The sequence below is a fragment of the Anabas testudineus genome, chromosome 19 (genome assembly GCF_900324465.2).
Source record: "Anabas testudineus chromosome 19, fAnaTes1.2, whole genome shotgun sequence".
Lineage (NCBI taxonomy): Eukaryota > Metazoa > Chordata > Actinopteri > Anabantiformes > Anabantidae > Anabas > Anabas testudineus.
Window position 1 is genome coordinate 6,862,780 of NC_046628.1, and position 19,657 is coordinate 6,882,436.

Here is a 19,657-nt window from a genome sequence, read left to right on the forward strand (position 1 = left end):
ACTAGCCCTATTTTGTTACTTGTTACTTTGCATATATACATTTATTTATTCAAGACGTACAAACAGCATATCAAGTATGACATCTATTTAATCTACCCAATAAACCAATTAAAATTAGCTGCATCTCGACTTCTAACATGAAAAACCTGTTTACACATTCATGCATTAGCAATGATAATAAACAAAATATTAAATATAATGAAACTCAAATAAGACATTTTTGACTTATGAGTAGCCTACTTTAACTTTCTAAACGTAGGTACATTTTATTAAAAAAGTTTTTTGTAAATAACATTATTAAAGCAGAATAGTTGCAATAGTACTGTTTTACTTGCACACTTAAACGTGCACCGTGTATATTTATCTAATGCATTTATTTCAGACTTTGAGTATTCATATTTACTGTTTGTATGATAGGCCTCCATTAATTATATTGTTAGAACTGTAACATGTTATTCAAGTGCTCTGTTGCCTAAAGGGGAAATGAGAGAACTCTGCACTATTTTTCGATGTTCCTTTGAGAATTTATTTATCTGGGGAGCCCACTGCTGAGTTTTCTGTCCCCTCCCAAGATATCTGTATCCACTTTCTGCGAAAATACAAGAATACTCTCATGTTTGTAAAAAAAAAAAAAAAAGGCCTCCATGCACACTGCAGTGAAACAGGTTTTTTCTAAACGAAGAAAACACAAAGAGATTCCTGTAATCAGATCAATTTTTATCAGCTGTCAATCGATACACAATTTTTTTTTTTTTCATTTATCAACTATTTCCTTGACGTCACGGTTTCCGTGCCGTCTCCTTTAAGGTTGCCAGGGGTAACGGGCTCACATGTCAGAACGAGGAGAATTGACGTCAGTGACGGTCGTTGATTGGTTCTCAGCCGTATCCGGTGGGGCAGCGGTCCAGGGCTCGGGAAAAAAAATCGAAGCGAGGAGGATCTGGTAACGGTACGCTTTGACAAATACCCATCCCGAGTCGCTAACGAAGGGCTCGGCAAGAATTTACAGGTCTTGTGAGTATTTGCGTTGATTCCGTTCATGGAACATATGACCTTTGAATCGGTGAAATGTGTTTCCTCCGTCTCTCGTTTGTTTATGATAGAACTCAAGATGGCGTCATCGGAGGAGAGCTTTGCCTTTGCACGGAGCTAGCAGGCTAGGCTTCAAACTAGACACACTCTGACATAACGCAGGCCAAAAATAGTTAAGCAGGAGGATAAAACACATTGGTTCGTTTGTATTTCGTGCTAGGTTAGGTTAGGGTTAGGTGGCTACAATGATTTAAAGTGGGTAGGATTTCAGCGTTAGGATTGCTTGCTGTTAAGTTTCTCTGCTGCAGCCGTCAGCCTCCTCACGAAGCATTCCTGACCTAGACGGTGTTAGAGACGGGGCATTTGTGTCTCTTACGTTTATTCTGTTTGAAGCCCATTAAATGCGTTATTATTATCAATGTTTTTTCAGCATACTCCGCTCGATCACATGGTCATCAAGGTCATTTGTGCATCACAGTGTTCAGTTGACAACCCGCTTTTTCGTATTTTAAACAGCAGAGGTGAGGCTGCAGCTCAGTAGCTAAATTAAGGAATTGCTATGTTAATTGTATGCTTTCACTTTCTCTGATATTTAAAGTAAAATGAGGCTTATTAATTCTCTAAAAACTGTTGTTGCTGTTGTTGGCCTGTAGTCTCAGCTCTTTTTTTACCACCTCATCTGAAAACAGTATCATTTATCACTTAGTTATTCCTGTGGTAGGTTTAGGTTAAAGTAAGCCTGCCAAGTTTCCACCACCAGTGTAGTTAGTTGCCAGCCTCATCTTTGATAACATCTAGTAATCACCCCTGGGCTTGTCAGATTAGAAATGATCTGAATCCTATTATACTGATGTAGATGCACGATACACTTGCAGGGGCAGAATAGATCGGCCTTTTTTGACGCAGGAGTTGTTGTTCACTCATTTGCTCATTTTAATGCACATGTTGGTTACAGCCGCCTTTAGAGGCCTTCCTGTTTTAGACTGCACAGCCAGATCAAGCTCAGAGCTATCTGAAGAAGCTTATATCACAGAGGCTGATCAGATGATCTGGGATCTGTCGAGCTGTTTTTCTCAGCAGCAATACTGTGGCCTGAAATGTTGGGACATCAAGCAAGTGCACTTGCTTTTGTGGTTTCACAACGAATTGATTCAGTGGACTTTATTTTAGTATCGGTCTAAAATTAGGCCTTGGGTATGATACTGTTTCAGCCATAACCAGTTACTGTCTCTCTGAAATAGGGCTTCATTCAGGCTGTAAGAAAACTTCACTTGTGCTTAATAAATAAACCCAGGTCAGACACCATGCCGGTTTTATTTTGTTTACTGTAAACACATATGTGTGATAACATCATATGACCCATTTTCACTTATGGCATTCAAGCTCCACTGTGCCAAAAAACCACACCATCTCTTCGTGCCTTCTCACTCTGGTTCTATTTTTCTCACATCCTCACGTTTCCTCTCTGTCCATTTCTCAATATGACCATGTTGCTTTCTGATAACCTACTAAATTCATGTTGTACAGCAACACTTTGAACCCCTGCACTATTTTCTCATTACTGTCCATTCTCTGTAGTACAAAGGTTAGAGGTCACAGAAAAGGGTTGTGGTTGTCGTCATGGCATCTGGAAGTACGAGCAGTGAGGAGGAGCGGAGCCTGAGGGAGTGTGAGCAGTATGTGCAGAAACACAACATTCAACAACTGCTGAAAGACTGCATTGTCCAGCTGTGCACCTCCAGGCCAGAAAGGCCCATGGCCTTCCTCAGGGAGTACTTTGAGAGGCTGGAAAAGGTTTGTGGCTGTTATGTTTTTTGTTGTTGTTGCTTTTTTTTTTGTCCTTATTGGACAGGAAGTGAATTAGTATACAGCTAATACTTTCTATGATAAACTCTATTTATTTACAGACAGTAAGCTGATTAAATCAGTTTGTTAGTTTTACATAGCGGATGTTATATGTGAAGCAATTCCTTAGTCCTTTAGCTCAGTGTGCGTCATATTCGTGTAATGTCATCAACACGTTTTCTAATCAAGTACTGTTTTAAAATTCCTTTAACATTTTTGTATTTTTTTACAGCAAAATAATTAGACATCTAACAAAAATCCTGTCACCACTTTGATGCCAGTTGTTGTTGCAGTTATGTATATAAAATATTGTTTATAACAGGTTCTTTAGAGATTATTAATGTGCTTTGGAGTGTGTGCACACACATGCACATGCACAGAGATCCGACTGCAACAACCATTTTCAACACAGGATGCTACATTTAAGAGATAATATACAGAATTTCAGTAGCACATACAATTATTGACATTGCATGTTTTTTTTGTAGTAGTATAAATTGAATACAGTGGTATTTTTCTGACGACTAAAATCTATCATATCCAACTAGCCACATTTTAGACTGCAGTTGGGTATTTTTTTAATGCAGTATATATGATATGATATGATATCTTAAAATTTTACCATTACCCGACCACTATCAGATTATTTTAGATACTTACTGAAAAGGAAGTGTATGTGTTACATACAGTTGATACATAGGGCTGCACACCCCTGTGAAAATGCCAGGTTTTTGTGAGGTAAAAATAATTTCAGATATCAGATAAATCATATCAGAATTTTTTCCACCTTTAACAGGACCTATAACCTGTACAAGTCAACTGAAAAACAAACAACAAACAAATCTTTCTTTTGGGGGGCAGTACAAATTAAAAACTAAAATGGTTGCATAAGTGTGCACACCCTCTTATAACTGGGGATGTGGCTGTGTTCAGAATTAGGCAATCACATACAAATTCATGTTAAATAGGAGTCAGTACACACCTGCAATCATTTAAAGTGCCTCTGATTAACCCCAAATAAAGTTCGGCTGTTCTAGTAAGCTTTTCCTGACATTTTTATAGTCACATCTTACAGCAACAGCCATTGTGTGTAGAGAGCTTCCAAAGCATCAGAGGGATCTCATTGTTAAAAGGTATCAGCCAGGAGAAGGATACAAAAGAATGTTCAAGGCATTAGATATATCATGTAATACAGTGAAGATACTCATTATCAAGTGGAGAAAATATGGCTCAACAGTGACATTACCAAGAACTGGACATCCTTCCAAAATTGATGAAAAGACAAGAAGAAAACTGGTCAGTGAGACTGCCAAGAGGCCTACAGCAACATTAATAGAGCTGCAAGAATTTAGTACTGGCTGTGTAGTACATTTGACAACAATCTCCCATATTCTTGATATATCTGGGCTACAGGGTAGGGTTTTTGGTATGTTGTTATTTTCTTACAAATAAAAAACATCCAAGCCCAACAAAATTTTGCAAAAGCACATTTGAAGTCTTCCAAAAGCATGTTATGGTCTGATGAGACCAAGATTGAGCTTTTTGGCCAAAACTCCAAAATGTACATACGTCACAAAAACAATATTGCACATCAACAAAAGAACACCTGAATCAGATCTGAAGAGGTCTGTGTACAGGAGATGCCCCTACAATTTCTGTTTTTGCAAAGAACACTGGGCAAATATTACCAAGTCAAGATGTGCCATGCTCATAGACTCCCACCCAAAAAGACTGAGTGCTATACTAAATTCAAAAGGTGCTTCAACAAAGTATTAGTTAAAGGGTGTGCACACGTATGCAACTGCATTATGTTAGTTATTTATTTGTACTACTAAGAAAGATTTAAGTTTATTTTTCAGTTAAGTTGTTATAGGTCACATGGAGGGTGGAAAAAGTTCAGAATTGATTCATCTTGGTCTAATTTTTTTACCTCACAAAAACCTGGCATTTTCAGAGGGGTGTGTAGACTTTTTCTATCCACTGTACTTTGTGAAGCCCATTACATGACATTAAAAATAAACCATGCATTTAACTTCAATGAACCACAGCAGCTTTAAACCTTATTGTGTGAAGGTATTTTACCCAATTTATCTCTTCCTGTTTTCCAGGAGGAGGCCAAGCAGATTCAGAACCAGCAGAAGGGAAGCAGTTCCCGCTCAGACTCACGCGATGAGGAGGTGTCTCCCCCCATGAACCCTGTGGTAAAGGGTCGCCGGCGGAGAGGAGCCTTCAGTGCAGAGGTTTACACAGAGGAGGATGCAGCTTCATATGTCAGAAAGGTAGATGAACACAAGTGCAAGCATCTATGAAGTTAAGAAGGGTGTTGCAACACTTATGCTAAACCTACTTCTATATTCTTATAATAAAAAAATACTTGCAGTATATTTGAATGGGATAACGATGTGTTTGTTTTATTTTACAAGGTCATTCCAAAAGACTACAAGACAATGGCAGCCTTGGCCAAAGCTATTGAAAAAAATGTGCTCTTCTCACACCTGGATGACAATGAGAGGAGGTATCCATCTTAAATTATGTGCTTGAACAGAGGTTTAATAAATTAAGTTTGGATAGTTGGCTAATTGTTTTTATCTAATCAACCTACAAATCTCGTCCTTGCAGCGACATATTTGATGCAATGTTTCCAGTCACCTACATTGCCGGGGAAACGGTTATTCTGCAGGGTAAAAATTTATATTTTTTGTTTTACATTGCTGAAAATCACGTCTTTGTGTGACTGTGATGCTAATAGTATTGGTGTATGCACTCAGGTGACGAAGGGGACAATTTCTATGTCATCGACCAAGGGGAGATGGATGTGAGTATCTGATCCTCATCATTGAGTTTTAGAAGTGGGGAAAAAAAGTTTAGTTTTTCCTCATACAGAATATAAACAGTTACACATTACCTTGGTTTCTGCCCTGCTAATCTTACAGGTCTATGTGAACAATGAATGGGTGACCAGCATTGGTGAAGGAGGCAGTTTTGGAGAGTTGGCCCTTATTTATGGTACCCCGAGAGCAGCCACCGTCAGAGCCAAAACTAACGTCAAGCTGTGGGGCATCGACAGAGACAGTTACAGGAGAATACTTATGGTGAGGACACCTGTGATGCAAAGGACAACCACTTTTTGTTGTGTTGTAATATGGAATTGTCATTTAATTCATTGCATTACCTCCTAATGCCGCAACAAATCTGATACGGTCTTTGATCCCAGTTCAGTCACACTAATCCAAACGTTTTCTCCTTAGGGAAGCACTTTGAGAAAGAGGAAGATGTACGAGGAATTCCTCAGGAAAGTGTCCATTTTAGGTGAGTTGATTATTATACAATAGAACAAGAGAAACACATTACTTGTGTTGGGAGCTGAGATTAAAATAACCTGATAAGTATAAAGTATAAAATATCTAATCTATAAAACAGCATTTCAAATGAGATGTGTTCAGGATAGTCTGGGGTTTGCACTGAAACCTTTGTTCTGTTCTCCCTCCTCAGAGTCTCTTGATAAATGGGAACGGCTGACAGTCGCTGATGCTTTGGAGCCTGTCCAGTTTGAGGATGGACAGAAGATTGTTGTGCAGGGAGAGCCTGGAGACGAGTTCTTCATCATCTTAGAGGTAGCTCCCACACAAACATTTGATGCAGGCTAGTTTTGTTGAATACCAGAGTTTCAACTTTGACCTCCGAGGTATTCTGATGAAATGAGTTAATCTTTTAACATCGCTTGTTTGCATTGTTGGGACATCCGTCATTGTTACTGTTATTTAATAAGTCTAGTTTTGGCTGTTGGCCCAGTTTCATGAAGCAGTTTAAGAGGTGTTGGATTTTCTTATGTCTTATTTCTGCTTCGTATTTTCAGCTGCAGGACATTTAAACTATTAATGTTTTATCCACACATACACACCCTACACACGGTTAGTCATTTAAAGGGTCTGTCAAGCTCTGATGATGTGTACATGCAGTAGATCATTATTTTATTCACAACATCTGTCTGAAAACTTCTTTTATGTGTGAATTTGTTTAACTGATTGGAATTTGTTAGCAGTGCCCTTAAATTTAATCAGTAACCCTACAGTATAACGGTAAATAACACTTGAGTAATGTGTAACTAATGCAAGAGGCACGATGTGTTATGAATTCCTGTCAACAGTAGTATATGATTATTTTATATTTATTGTTGATTAATTAGCTCGAAAGTCAGTTATTATCAGTGTCACAGGTCAAATCCAGTTTGACTGAACACATCTGATGCTTTTAGTTATTATGTTAAAACACTTTTATGTAGACAGTTTTTCTTCTTACCCAAGTTTTCATGTAACTAACGTCAGTGACCAAGATGAAGTTGCTTGGTTCAGACTGTGTGTTTGTTTGTGTTTCAGGGTTCTGCAGCTGTGTTGCAACGTCGGTCAGAGAACGAGGAGTTTGTGGAAGTGGGCAGATTAGGACCATCTGACTACTTTGGTATGAACTACAGGATTTTCACAGCAGACTTTTCTGTCATTTAGTTATTTACTGTGATTTTTTTTTTTGTGCTATTGTAAATTTTTAAAAAGCAAAAAGTCATACTGTGTGTACTCTTTCTGTGGTCACAACACAAAATTGTTTACTTTGGGGATAATTTGTAACTGCATTGTTTATTGTCTGTCTAAAAATTAATTCCTGTTATGTTTGTCAAGCAGTTCAGGTTTTTTTTTGTTTTGTTTTTTTGTTTCTTTTTCACGTTCTAATTTGGGAATATCTCTCCGTTGTCTTGGCCCGTAAAACAGCTTCCTTGTGTTTTGAGAATTCAAACTATGTGTGTTCAGTGTCTTTCTCTGTGTTCTCCAGGTGAAATTGCTCTGCTGATGAACCGTCCTCGTGCTGCCACCGTGGTTGCCCGCGGCCCTCTGAAGTGCGTCAAGCTTGACCGGCCCCGCTTCGAGCGCGTCCTGGGTCCCTGTTCAGACATTCTCAAACGTAACATCCAACAGTACAACAGCTTTGTCTCGCTGTCTGTCTGAACGGGGTGCCTCTCTCCCCACCCACCTTTCTCTCTCTCTCTCCACCCCTTTCCCTTCTTCTCTCCTTTTAGACCCAGGGTCCACCAATGCAATTTTCTTTTTGTCACTTTTTTCCCACCCCACCCCCCACACCCCATTATTTTACACACACAGATCATTTTGTTGTTACTACACATGACACAGAGGTGACTTTTAGCCATTCACCAGCGCTTGTACCAGCTGCCGTACGCTACCTTGTAGGCACAGTTACATCACGTTACCTATGTTATAAATATGTATTTGCTGGTTACGCTTTCTTTTTAGACTTGAACACAAAGCAGGATTGTTAGAGGATCTGAAAGACATTAGGGTCTCAGGCTGATGAGACAGGACAATCAAACTTTAAATGGCGCTTTTGGTTCAATTTGTTACAGATTGAAGTGAAGAGAGGACTGCTTTTTCCCCGTTTAAGATTTTCCTTTCTGACATCAGTTAGCCTGAATAAAGCAGAATCTAGAAACTGTACGAAGCAGGAAGAATATGGCAGCATCAACATTTGTCAGCTGTTTTCACTTTTCAGCTGTAATATGATGCTCCATTTTTTATTTTTTAATACCGGTGACTGATATGATGAGACAATGATGCTTTTGCTTAGTTTGAGAGAGCTTGTACAACTTAAGGTTTTTATTTAATTGTGCAGCTACCGGGCTAGTGCCAAATGTTGATTATTGTCACAATGCAAAGATGCATAGCTGTGGAAATGCAGTGCGTGTTCTGTTCCCTGACTCTTTGGAGCTCCAAACAGGAAATAGTTATTACCCTTACTGTCCTCTTAATCTGTAAAATGACCATACAAGAACTGCCTTGACTACTCTGAGGAAAAAATTTAAAAGGAAAAAAAAAAAGAGAGAGAGTATTAAGTGTATTTCAGTATTCAACTTTTTTTAGTATATACCAAATAACTTGGTCACTCTTCTGCTATGGTTTATAATCAAAATGTTATAGTATAGTTAAAAAGATCATAGTTCTATTATTATCATTGACTAAATGATAAACTTATGGTTTGGAGTGATGGTGATCTTTAAAAAAAATATGTTTAACTGTCTTTTGTAAACACTTATTTTTCCATAAATTCTATTTTAGGTGTCCAGTGCCACAAAGTAAATAAATGCTTCTTCTTGTCAAATGACAAAACAGTATGTAATTGTATTGTGTAAAACATCATGGGTTGAAACTTTTAAAAATAGATTAAAGGGGTAATTACAGGTTTATCGAAGAGAAGTCTTAGAAAAACACAAACAGGATGGTTTATGGGTTTTCAGGACATCTGAAGTGTTTATGTATCAAAGCTTCACAGGTGAGCTGACAGGCAGAATGAGCAGAAATTTATTTAAAACTAGTGTCATTGCTTATTGCCTATTTGAAACGGTGGCTGTCTTTACATCAGAGTAGCTTGTGATCTGTTCTCTGTGTTTACTAGGCATGATGTTTTAGGCATCCAGTGATTCGGTGTGAATGGAAGCGTGGATTATAAAAAGGAAAAAAAAAAAAAAAAAGTGCCCTGCAACTGCGTGCAGAAGCAGGAACTCTGTCACGTTTGTTACTCCCTAGCTTAACTGCTTCATGACTATTTAGGTGGCATAAAATATTAAGTCTGTCTTTTTTTTTTTTTTTTAAGATCACACAAGGTTGACTTCTGGATTATAGGCCTAACTCTTCATTCCTGCCTCACTGTCTGTTACCAGAGCCATGTGTCTGTTTTGTCGAAGCATTGAGGTGTATGTTTGTACGTCCAAAAGCGTGTGAGTTTGGTGCCGATTGCAGGGTAGTCAGGTTAGTGATGAGAGGTTTTCTTAATAGGCATGAGTGTAATTTCCTTCACAGTTTAAGCATCTTCATCTGTTGCCCCCTAACCCTCAGGTTATCCTTGTGGATGTGGTTAAATTTAGATTTGTCTCCACCGACACAAATCCTGTTTATCCTGATCCACAGGAAATGACTCCGTTAGGGGCAAGGGTTTGATTTTGTTCAGATGTTTGTTTTCATGAGAACAGTATCATCGGTTTTAGTCCAAAATGTTTTTAGCCACACTGCAATCATCCCAGTTTGCCTTAGCTTACCTAACCTGGGCTTTCAGTAGTCGACAATCACTCCTGCTAGCCCGACCTTCAGTGAGTTTGTAAGGCCTGTGGCGCTAGAGAGCTGCAGATGATCAGAGGACCATTCTTTTTCTATTCTACCGTGTGTTCAGTTTGACCTTCTGTATGTGCAAAGATGTTTATCCTTTTGGTATAGATTGTTCCAGATGGCAGTTTAAGCAATAAAAAGTAAAAATGATCACGCTTTGTTTGAGGCTTCATTCTTTTCTTGCACCTCTGACTGGGTTTCGGTTGGGATGATGACTGAAGAGATTTCACTAATTATTGAAACTGTAATGACTGTTAAAACTGTTAAGTGATGACACCACTCCATCTATAAAGGCCAGGCAGTAGTAAAAAAGTCGAGTTTCATACGGACTAAACTGACATCTTACCACCTGGTTACATTTGAATTTATGTGACACTGATAGCAGATCCTGTTTATCCTGATCCTCTGTCAACAAAGAACTCATAATATTAGAATAATTGCATCTCTCATCTTACCAGTAAAAACAGAGGCTAAGAAAGGGATTAGAAAAAGTTGGCCTACTGAACAGCATGTTCAAGAACATGTAATATGACTTATATCCACCAGGGGGAGACATGACTCCACTCATCTTATTGATATGATTCATTCCTACACAAAAACACTGTTTACCCACATTTTTAATAAACCTCCCATTTTTGTAAAGTCCCTATTTTGAAATACTCTTGCTCATAATACACTATAACTCAGTTATTAATTTGAGGGGATTTTTACAACTGTAGGCAACAGCATCTATTTTTTCCATGAAGTAATATTTTTCGAATAATGAGCAAAAGTTTTGTTATTCACGACTGCACTTGGCCGCGGGAAACACCAACATTTCTTGCTTTAAAATTATTATTGCTGTTCATTATTTGGACTTGGAAAAGTTCAGTCTGTTCCTTCGTTTCTTAATCGGTCATGCTTCATTTTTGACACGGTTTGAATGTTTATTCCTGTTGCTAAGCCGTACTCCAGACACACAGCAGTAATGTTTTTAGTTTATTAGTATTTACCTGTGCCATGATATGGACACCTATCAGCCCCCCCTGCCTGCTTTATCAGACTCATGTCTTTATTTGGCACAATTCACCTACTCTTACAAATGTTCTTAAAAATAGTTGTGGTTATTCATCTTCACATGACACAGAAAGCTGAGGCGAATCAGGTTTGTTTGATAAACACAAGAAAAATATCAAAGGTCAGAGCTCAGACATGTTCACAGGGGAAACTTGGCTTGGTTCAGGATTAATAAGGTGGTGTAATATAAGACATATTTGTTAGTTGCTTTAGACTTACTGTTTCTCAGTGTCAGCTCATTTTCGTTGACAGTGATGCTGTAAAGCTCTTAAAACACTCCGATCAGACAGAAGGATTACAAGTCTGGAAAACGGGGTGGAGTAAACTAGCTTGTTTAATAGGTGGCACTTTTCTCTGTCTCTGTCTCCCACTCTCCCTCTCACACACACTCACACACACACACACACACTAACAAACACTTCTGTTACTTCTATGTAGTCACATAAAATAAGTTTATTTTCAAATTATAACACCGCATGAACACACAAATCTGTCTTTTTACAGTCACAATATTCACCAGCATTCACTGATGAACAACCGATCCAGTGCATCTCAGCTCAGCTCTCTCGCATTAACTCCACTGCAGATTTCTTTGTTGTATATGACAGTCGGAGAACTCCAATGAAATCACCTGTGTCCCCTGATGCTTTAAAATCTCTACTCCATCCACTTTTCCAGGTGAAATTCGTCTTAACTAACTCTTCAAAAAGGTAAAAAAAAATGTATAACATTCCTTCTCATGTTCACACAGTATACATGAAACATGAGAGCCCTGTTGTAAAATGCACCTTGGGGGACTTTATGACCATGAGAGAAACAAAAGGCAATAAAGGCGGCGGTAGGAATTAGAGGCCCGTAGCGCTTCATGTTCAGAACCTCCTCAGTGAGATTCCTTCGACACCCCCCCCTACTGAAGACATTTCTGCATCCTCCATTTATGGCTTGTTCCTTAAATCGAAACCATGTGAGCCTTGTGTTTCTCACAAGGTGACCGCACTTCATTATGAAGTCTTCTGTGGTATAAAAAAAAAAAAATCAGATCTGAAAGCAGTGTCTTCCTCTGTTACCTGGTCTGTTTCATCTCTGTGGCGGTCTGAGGTTTCCCTGTAGATTTAGCAAAGTCCTTAGTGACAACTTCGTCCCTGCCCTGCCTCCGAATGCAACGCTGGACCACCCGGAGGACCTTCTGTAACCTGCGGTCCAGGGCTAAGAGGTGGGGCTCTGTCAGGATCGGCCTCAAAGGGTCTTCCTTCAGGGATTCCCTCATCACGTCACTGAGCCTGAACTCCGGTCGGGCCAGGAGCTGGAGTCGCACAAGTGTGGAGCTCTTTATCCTGAGAAAGGAGAAGCGTGGAAGACAGGATAAACAGGACTATTGAGTTTTGATTTCCTGATGCCTGAGCAAAGGTACAGAAAAGCTGGTCCCACTGGGCCAGATCGCTTTACACTCACATGCAGCACTGAGACAGTGGAGCCAGGATGGACATCTCATCATGAGAGTGCTTCCCAAACCTGAACACAGGATGACATGGCACACTGTTAAAGCACACTATAAAGCAGAATCTCACAATAGTGTCATGTTCAACTGCCGTTTCTTCTCACCCTCTGGCATTGTCCAAGTGGAGAATGAATCCTTCGTCCCCAAACTTGGTAAAAATCTCATAGTGGTGTCTGTCCATGTTGCCTGCATGAGAGTAAACAGTTATGGGATTGAAGTTCTGCTGGCTGTATGAACAGTGGAGTAATGTGGAGGAGCTTAGCACCTGTAAGGAAGTCGAAGATGGACATGTCTATGATGTTGAGGAGTCTGTTGCCAGAGTTGTACGGATACAACTTCTTTATAGTGTCACAGTAGAAGGGATTCACTTCCCACCTTATAAAAAACACAAAGCACAGATAGAAGAGCTTCAAGGAGACTATTCCTTATACATTAATTATAAAAATAAACAAGCAGCAATGTGTTTCTATTCTCTTCTTTATTTCTTAACTATGTGCATACTACATAACTAAGTAATGGAATAAGCAGGTTCACTTTGTTTTGCAGACGTTACGTAATCCAACAACAGTGTCTGAAAAGATGGCTGTGTGTGTGTGTGTGACAGTGCGTCTCTGTCACTGAGGTGGATTTAATGAAAAACCTGCTCAACTGATTTATTGGACAAAACAGAATGAGGCTGCTGTTCATCTGCTGCAAATTTACTCCGAAAAACAGTGGGCGCCGTAGCAAGAATGAAAAGATAAAAGATATTCTATCCTAAATTGGAAAAGTATTTGACCAAAGAGACAAACATTCAATTTGACTGAGCATTTATGGGATTTAGGGGAACTGGGCTCTTTTGTTTCAGTTTAAAAATACCAGACGTTAAGGCCACCAACAGTTCAGTGTGCGTGAAGCATGAAGTGTCTCACTGTAAAATACAAAGTTAGGTCAAGATCTTACTCTTCTCGTCCGGTGAAGGTGTACGATCGTATCCACGGGTTGGGGATGGAGATACGGGGAGCGATGCTGAGGCCGGGCAGGTAGGCAGACAGGGAGCCCTCCAGCAGGTTGGGGTTTCCGCACACAGCGTATTCTGTCTTGCACACATACAGGCACTTGGCGAAGAAGCACGTGTTGTTTGCTGTTTGGGGCAGAGCAGAGAAAAATGGTGGAACTCAAAATGGGTTTCCTGTTCACACGGGATGTTTGATCAGCTCGGCCCTCCTGCCTGATAGCTGTACCACAGGTGGTGTCCTGCTATAACGCTTACACATGACACCAAATAGGAGCTATTACACAGAAAGGCGCCTGCAGGTGAACTACCTGGAGAGGTGAAAAACACAGCTCGCAGGTCCTCGTTGTGGGTGACTTGGAGGATTTCTCCTGTGACGTTCACCAGCCTGCCAGTCACTGGCGGCACCCTCCGGAAGTCCAGAACCCTGACAGGGACAGATGATGAGATTCAGGAGAAAAACCCCTTGAAGAAATATGTTCTCTCTGCTGCAAGAGCGAGTTCACACAGTTCGAGCTTGCATAAAACGTAATGAAACCCTCTGAAAATGGCGGGTACCTCATTTCACAGGAGCCCGCAGTTTATTTTTAGCGATTCATATCAGTGAATATACCCCATTGACAGCCTGTGCCAGCTGTGTAATTTAGCTGGCTGTGTTCATTCACACTATCAAGAGCTTATACCTCCCCGAGGGGCCATATTTCAGTCATGTCTCACAAACAGTAATCAAACTACAATCAGTGTGTGAAGCTCAATTGCTGTTTCTCAAATTGCTGGCATTCCCCAACTACTGATTGTGAGCAGTAATGATAAGGGCTTCTGGCAGCCACCACAGACACAACAGAGAGAGATGACACAGGGCTACAGATTAAAAACACACCATCCATAAATTATGAGCGCAGAGAAGTGTCTGTCTGTCTAACTTGTGTTTGACAGAAACTCTTAATAGACAAAAATAATATCCAAGACTAATAAATATTTAACCAGGAACAGACATACAGAAGTGTTTAGTGGAATTGTAGTGATTAAGACGTTGACTTGGCCCGCTTGGTTTCTGTCTTGTGTGGTGAAGCTCTAACGTGGCTTCTTAATGACACTGTCTGGCCCGGAGGACTGTATTTCAGAGTGAATCACCTCACCTCAACTAATGTACAATTACACATAGACCTGTGTGTGTGTGTGTGTGCATCCTTGTGTGTCCATAGCTTGTGGTTTATACTCATCAGCTGCTTGGGAAACCCTGGGATGGGCAAATGTGTTGCAATCTTTGAGTAGGCTGGGTGAGATATTTGTTGGCATCAGGGGACTTGGTCATACTTATCATTTGTGGGGACAATTCGACTTTTTTTTTTGTTTGTTTATGGGTATCATCCTACTAAAGAATGCTGCTCTGCATCTCTATAATTGCAAACGAAGTTCAATAACTTCAAACGTTTTGGGGAAATGCAGCGACTTCTTACCAACACTATGAGTCTACAGCCAAGCTAACGGCACACTGAGGCTAAATTTAGGCACAATGTTGTCTTTACATCTGCAGGCATCTGGCAACTGGATAAATTCAATTCTGGCATTATTACAAGTGGTCCTGTGGGGATCATGAGTGTCAGAATCAAACTGATTTGTAATGAATCCTGTGGATGTCAAGACCCACAGCCACAGCTGCTGACTTCACAATGGTGCTAGGAAAAGTCTGGGATCACTAAATTCAGCAGAACAGTGTCCTATAAGAATCATGTCAGTGTCTACTCACTCAGTATGATTCAAGAGTTGAATGCACAGATGATAAGTAAGCGAAACAGAGATAATAGGAAAACAGGAAACCATGAAGTGATAATGAGGCTGCACCTGTCCAGGTGAAAGGCAGCGATCTCTGCATTGTGTCTCTGGAGATCAACAAAGTAGAAGACGTCCTCTGGGGTCTCCTCATCCCTCTGCTGCCTGGCATACACACACACACACACACACACAGTCAAGACAAACACAGTGATAAAGCTGTCAGTTATAATAGTCAGTAGTATATAATCAACACGTCAAACACTGTAATAAGATGACTTAGCCTGACAGAAATTGTTATAAAATTGTTGTTGTTGTGATGAACTGTAATATCATGTTGTGTAACCTGATATAACATTTTATGTTTTGTAATACTTCACAGAGCCATTGTTCAAAATGAATTGCCAAACGGCATTTCTATTGGTGGGATAGAAACTTTCAATGCGATGCTTTATTATTATTATTTACTGGGCACCAACATAAAAGCTATTGATGGCGTTTGATGAAAACCAGGTGCTCAACAAATGTAGATTCAGTCCTCACCTCATTGGTTTGAACATTGCTTTGGCAAAGTTGTGCATTTTTAGAGCCAGTTTCAGATGATGTCCACTGGGCTTCACCACTGCAACAAAGAGACAGAGAGAGAAACAAACATTAGGTGGACCAGTGATGTCTGGTACAGAACAGGGGAGCTCAAACCTCAAACTACTCCACGTCTGCCACACATTTTCCTTACAATGCGCAGTTTGACGTCTATTTTAACTGTGCGTGTGAATGACCTGACAGATGTCGACCCCTGAGCATCGGCTAACCGAGTCAGTGCTCGTTTTGTTGTTTTTTAATCTTAAATCCGCAGAAGCCGCTTCAAGTTGAGGAATATTTTCTTGATCACTTTTTTCCTGTGATGAAATAATTGGGGGTTGGCCACAGCTTGTGCTCTGCTGTCTGCTGTATATTATGTCACAGCAGTAGGCCGGACTAACCACACAAACACACACGCACGCGCGCCCATACCTGCTGTGCTCTGTGAAACTGCTGAGTATTAATCATTAACAATTGCACACGGGGCATACAGTCTCTACTCTTTTCTGCAAAAACAATCAAAGAGGACCAACACCGAAGCCAACACCATCACTCTTTTGTAACTGAAATAATGAGAAAGTGTCACGAGGTTAAATTTAAGCAGGAGGAACAGATTGTTTTGTTGCATTTCTTCTTGGCAGTGACTGATGTTTGTGCGGTCAGCCACTTCACTGTGCAGGGACGCTGGTAAGGCACAGACACGACAAAAACATGGAATCTAACTAACTATCACCCACTGAGTGAATTATACAGCGCTTGCAGTCAAATACAAAAAAACAACAACTTTGTATTATTAAATGTACTGAACATCAAGTAACAGTACTGCTGCATACATTGCATTTGCAGCTCAGATGTGCAGTGCAAGATAAGAGCATAGGTGGTGTTGGGTGTGTAGGTTGACAACATTTGTTTCCCTCGGAGCGCGCTGACATCAAACACTTAATTAAGAGCTGTGTCTTTAAACACACACTATTTGCTTTTCTTTCCCTATGCCCCAAAGCGAGTGTCCTTTCTAAAAGACAAATCTGAACTTTGGTGCCAAATGAAGAACAAAAAGCTTCCTATCACAAAGGCAGCAGTGTGTTTGCGTCCGATGGTACCACCGAGCACAGTGGAAAAGAGAGGAACCAAAAGACAGACGCGGAGAGGCTGGTCGAAAAGACAAAGCACTTCTGCTGTCACATGCTCGTACGCAACACGTAGTGCTACACAACATGAGATCGGATGAGATATATACAGAGAAATCAGAATCCCTGAAGGTCACAACAGAATGGAGAGTTTGTGAAGTGGCCATACCTTGGGTGCAGTCACACACTCCTTTCAGGGCTTTCTCATCTTGAGTGTAATCTGTAAGAGAAGATTTGATATTCTGTGTTTGTGCAGTTGCAGATGGTGAAGAAATATAGGTCATAACGCCGGTTATGTTGTGTCATTACTGACATAGGGAGGATTCCTCCACCCCTCACCTGCGCTGACGACCGCCATGCCCTGCATGTCCTCGAGGAGCTGTGGGACGGCGGGGTCATCGCGGGAGTAGAGAGCGTAGCGGTTTATTCCTAGGTGGAACTTCAGCCAGCTGGCATCAGGGTCAAAGGTCACCTCGTGTTCAGTGACAGAGATGTTGGAGACGGCCGCGGCCTCCATGTAGAGTTTCATATGTCTGAGGAGGGAGGACAGGATGAAGGGTGCGTTTAGGGACTACTAGCTTCTGTCTAACGTGATATCATTTTAAGACAATGGCGGCCTAAAAATGGATTTGTTCTCTCTGTGTAACTGTTAATGTCATGTTACTTGTTGAACCTTGCCAATATTAAAAAAAACTCCACTGCTCAGTCAAGCAAACAAAAACTACTCTACTTACAACATTTTTATGGGCAGTATTTCATTTTGGAAAACACTCATGATGTACAACTGCATTAAACAAGTCGACTGTACAGTAGCTCATGCAAGAGTGTTTTTGCAATGAAAGAGAATGTGATGAAGTACATGTCTTGAATTTATTACACACACTATTTAACAAGTGTTTTATTGCTTTATTTGCCATTATTATTTAAGGTATGGCTTCTGTTGTTTTTAAAAGCAGCAGACAAACCTCCTCCACTCTTTACTAAACTTAAACCATGAAGCAAGAATAAGCTGAGATCTAAACAAATAAGTATGTGGTAAAGGAGGCACGCTATGCGGCAGTCATCATCTGGTCATGTTGGAGCAATGGGCTATAAATATATGTTTGTTTGTTGGGTATCCTTGCCAAGTCATCAGTCACCTAGCAAATTGATGCAGCACATCATGGTAATCAGTGCAATGGACAAGTGCACACCACAGAGAGTAGAAGAGAAAACGTCAGCTTAAAAATTTAAAGCAGGGTTTTTGCGGATCTTGTTTAGCCAGGGAACTAGCTAAACCTGTTCCATGCAAATTCATGTGATTTTAACAGTTAATTTGAGCAGCCCTTGTCAAACACTCATTACATGTGTTTGTTTCAGTGTTGACACAGTGTTTTCTAGATATTTACAAGGCAGCAGCAGCAGCAGCAGCAGCAGCAGAGAGAGAGAGAGAGAAGATCCATTGCTCATATTTCTTCTTATTTTCCACTGTTAGAGCCCAAAATCTGTATTTCTCTCAGGGAGCGCACTGTGTCGGGATAGACAGACAGCCTCACAAGCCAAGACAGCTACGGCTCCCACAGATTAAGATGGGCTTTGGCAGTTTTAAATCCTTGTTTACCTTAAAAAGAGGGTGCTAGACGCAAGCGCTTGGAATGACGTGTCTGTGATGGTTTTCAGCCACCAGACCACTCAACTTTTTATGATGCACGGAGTGGTCCACACGTCCTGACATCACGAAGAAACTGTGTTTATGTGCATGGATGTGTGTTTGTGCATGTCTCTGTTTGGCCCTAATGTCAGTGACCCCGCTTCTCGACCCCAGTTGAACCTCAACATGTGCTTTCACAGTAGGTTTGTTCAGCCGAAAATAACACGCTGCTCTTTCACAATAACGTTGGGAAACATTCAGTTATCTGTTCGAAATTGCAAAATCAACCACACATGTACAAAATAAGCAACGTTTAAGTGTCTATTTTTATAAAAAAGAACACCGTGAACTAACCTTTCCCAGCGTGACATCTTCTTCCTGTAGTACTCCATCAGCTGCTCCACCAGCAGCAGCTTCTCCTCTGGCCCCAGAGCTGGAGTCTGGATGTTGTACAGAGGGTGAGCAAACAGTCTCCCCAACTTTGAACCTGTGGAATCAGTTGTAAGAGCACCAAGGGGCGGCACGTAAGTCCAGTTGGAGAGATGTGGGGTGGCGAGTCCCCCCTGCCCGGGGAGGCTGATATTGCTAGGACCACATGAGCAAAACTGTCTTGATCCTTGTCCCATTCTCCGCAGCTTTGGCAGGAGGATGAAGTAGAGGTCAGCGGAGAAGATGGCTGTGAAGGTCGCTGCTAACAAGAGACGGTCTCTCCTCATCATTGAAACAGAAAGAAGAGTGAGAGAGGATAGTGTAGAAAAGAAAGCTGAGAAACGTAAAAAAAAAAGTTGAGCAGAGGGTAAACGACCAAGTGCTGCTCCGGAGTGTGCAAAGCATCACTTGTAGGCTGCCTCCAGTCTCCCACACAGCCAGCCAGGCAGAGGCGAGAGGTAAGCAGTCAGAGGTTGGTCCAAGTCTCTCTCTTCCTTTTTTCTATCTGTGTGTTTCAGTCTGTTCCTT

The 19,657-nt window shown here is 40.8% G+C and overlaps 2 protein-coding genes across 3 annotated transcripts; one reads left to right on the plus strand and one right to left on the minus strand.

Annotated features, from left to right (window-relative positions):
- Nucleotides 1-862: 862 nt before the first annotated feature.
- On the plus strand, nt 863-10,190 carry LOC113156410 (cAMP-dependent protein kinase type I-alpha regulatory subunit). Of its 2 annotated transcripts, none has more exons than XM_026351546.1 (11): nt 863-1,014; nt 2,611-2,826; nt 4,986-5,156; nt 5,301-5,392; nt 5,497-5,558; nt 5,646-5,692; nt 5,811-5,969; nt 6,126-6,186; nt 6,370-6,491; nt 7,254-7,335; nt 7,702-10,190. In XM_026351546.1, the coding sequence occupies exons 2-11, from the start codon at nt 2,653-2,655 to the stop codon at nt 7,872-7,874; spliced, it is 1,143 nt and encodes a 380-aa protein (XP_026207331.1). In that variant the 5' UTR covers nt 863-1,014; nt 2,611-2,652; the 3' UTR covers nt 7,875-10,190. The 2 variants fall into 2 exon arrangements, with proteins under 2 accessions (XP_026207331.1, XP_026207332.1); XM_026351547.1 differs by having other exon boundaries at nt 878-949.
- A 1,575-nt stretch (nt 10,191-11,765) lies between these two features.
- fam20a (FAM20A golgi associated secretory pathway pseudokinase) lies at nt 11,766-19,644 on the minus strand. The gene is made up of 11 exons (XM_026351540.1): nt 19,055-19,644; nt 17,410-17,603; nt 17,240-17,290; nt 15,905-15,983; nt 15,434-15,526; nt 13,900-14,015; nt 13,537-13,717; nt 12,860-12,969; nt 12,699-12,780; nt 12,549-12,608; nt 11,766-12,430 (listed from the first exon to the last, which is right to left on the minus strand). The coding sequence occupies exons 1-11, from the start codon at nt 19,417-19,419 to the stop codon at nt 12,160-12,162; spliced, it is 1,602 nt and encodes a 533-aa protein (XP_026207325.1). The 5' UTR covers nt 19,420-19,644; the 3' UTR covers nt 11,766-12,159.
- Nucleotides 19,645-19,657: the final 13 nt, after the last annotated feature.

Coding starts and splice junctions, on each gene's coding strand:
- fam20a (XM_026351540.1), bottom strand. CDS start 19,419: ATGATGAGGAGAGACCGTCTCTTGTTAGCAGCGACCTTCACAGCCATC. Junction 15,984..17,239: donor AGTGTGTGACTGCACCCAAG/GTATGGCCACTT, acceptor TCTTTGTTGCAG/TGGTGAAGCCCAGTGGACAT. Junction 12,609..12,698: donor CACTTGGACAATGCCAGAGG/GTGAGAAGAAAC, acceptor TCCTGTGTTCAG/GTTTGGGAAGCACTCTCATG.
- LOC113156410 (XM_026351546.1), top strand. CDS start 2,653: ATGGCATCTGGAAGTACGAGCAGTGAGGAGGAGCGGAGCCTGAGGGAG. Junction 5,157..5,300: donor CAGCTTCATATGTCAGAAAG/GTAGATGAACAC, acceptor TTATTTTACAAG/GTCATTCCAAAAGACTACAA. Junction 5,970..6,125: donor GTTACAGGAGAATACTTATG/GTGAGGACACCT, acceptor TTTTCTCCTTAG/GGAAGCACTTTGAGAAAGAG.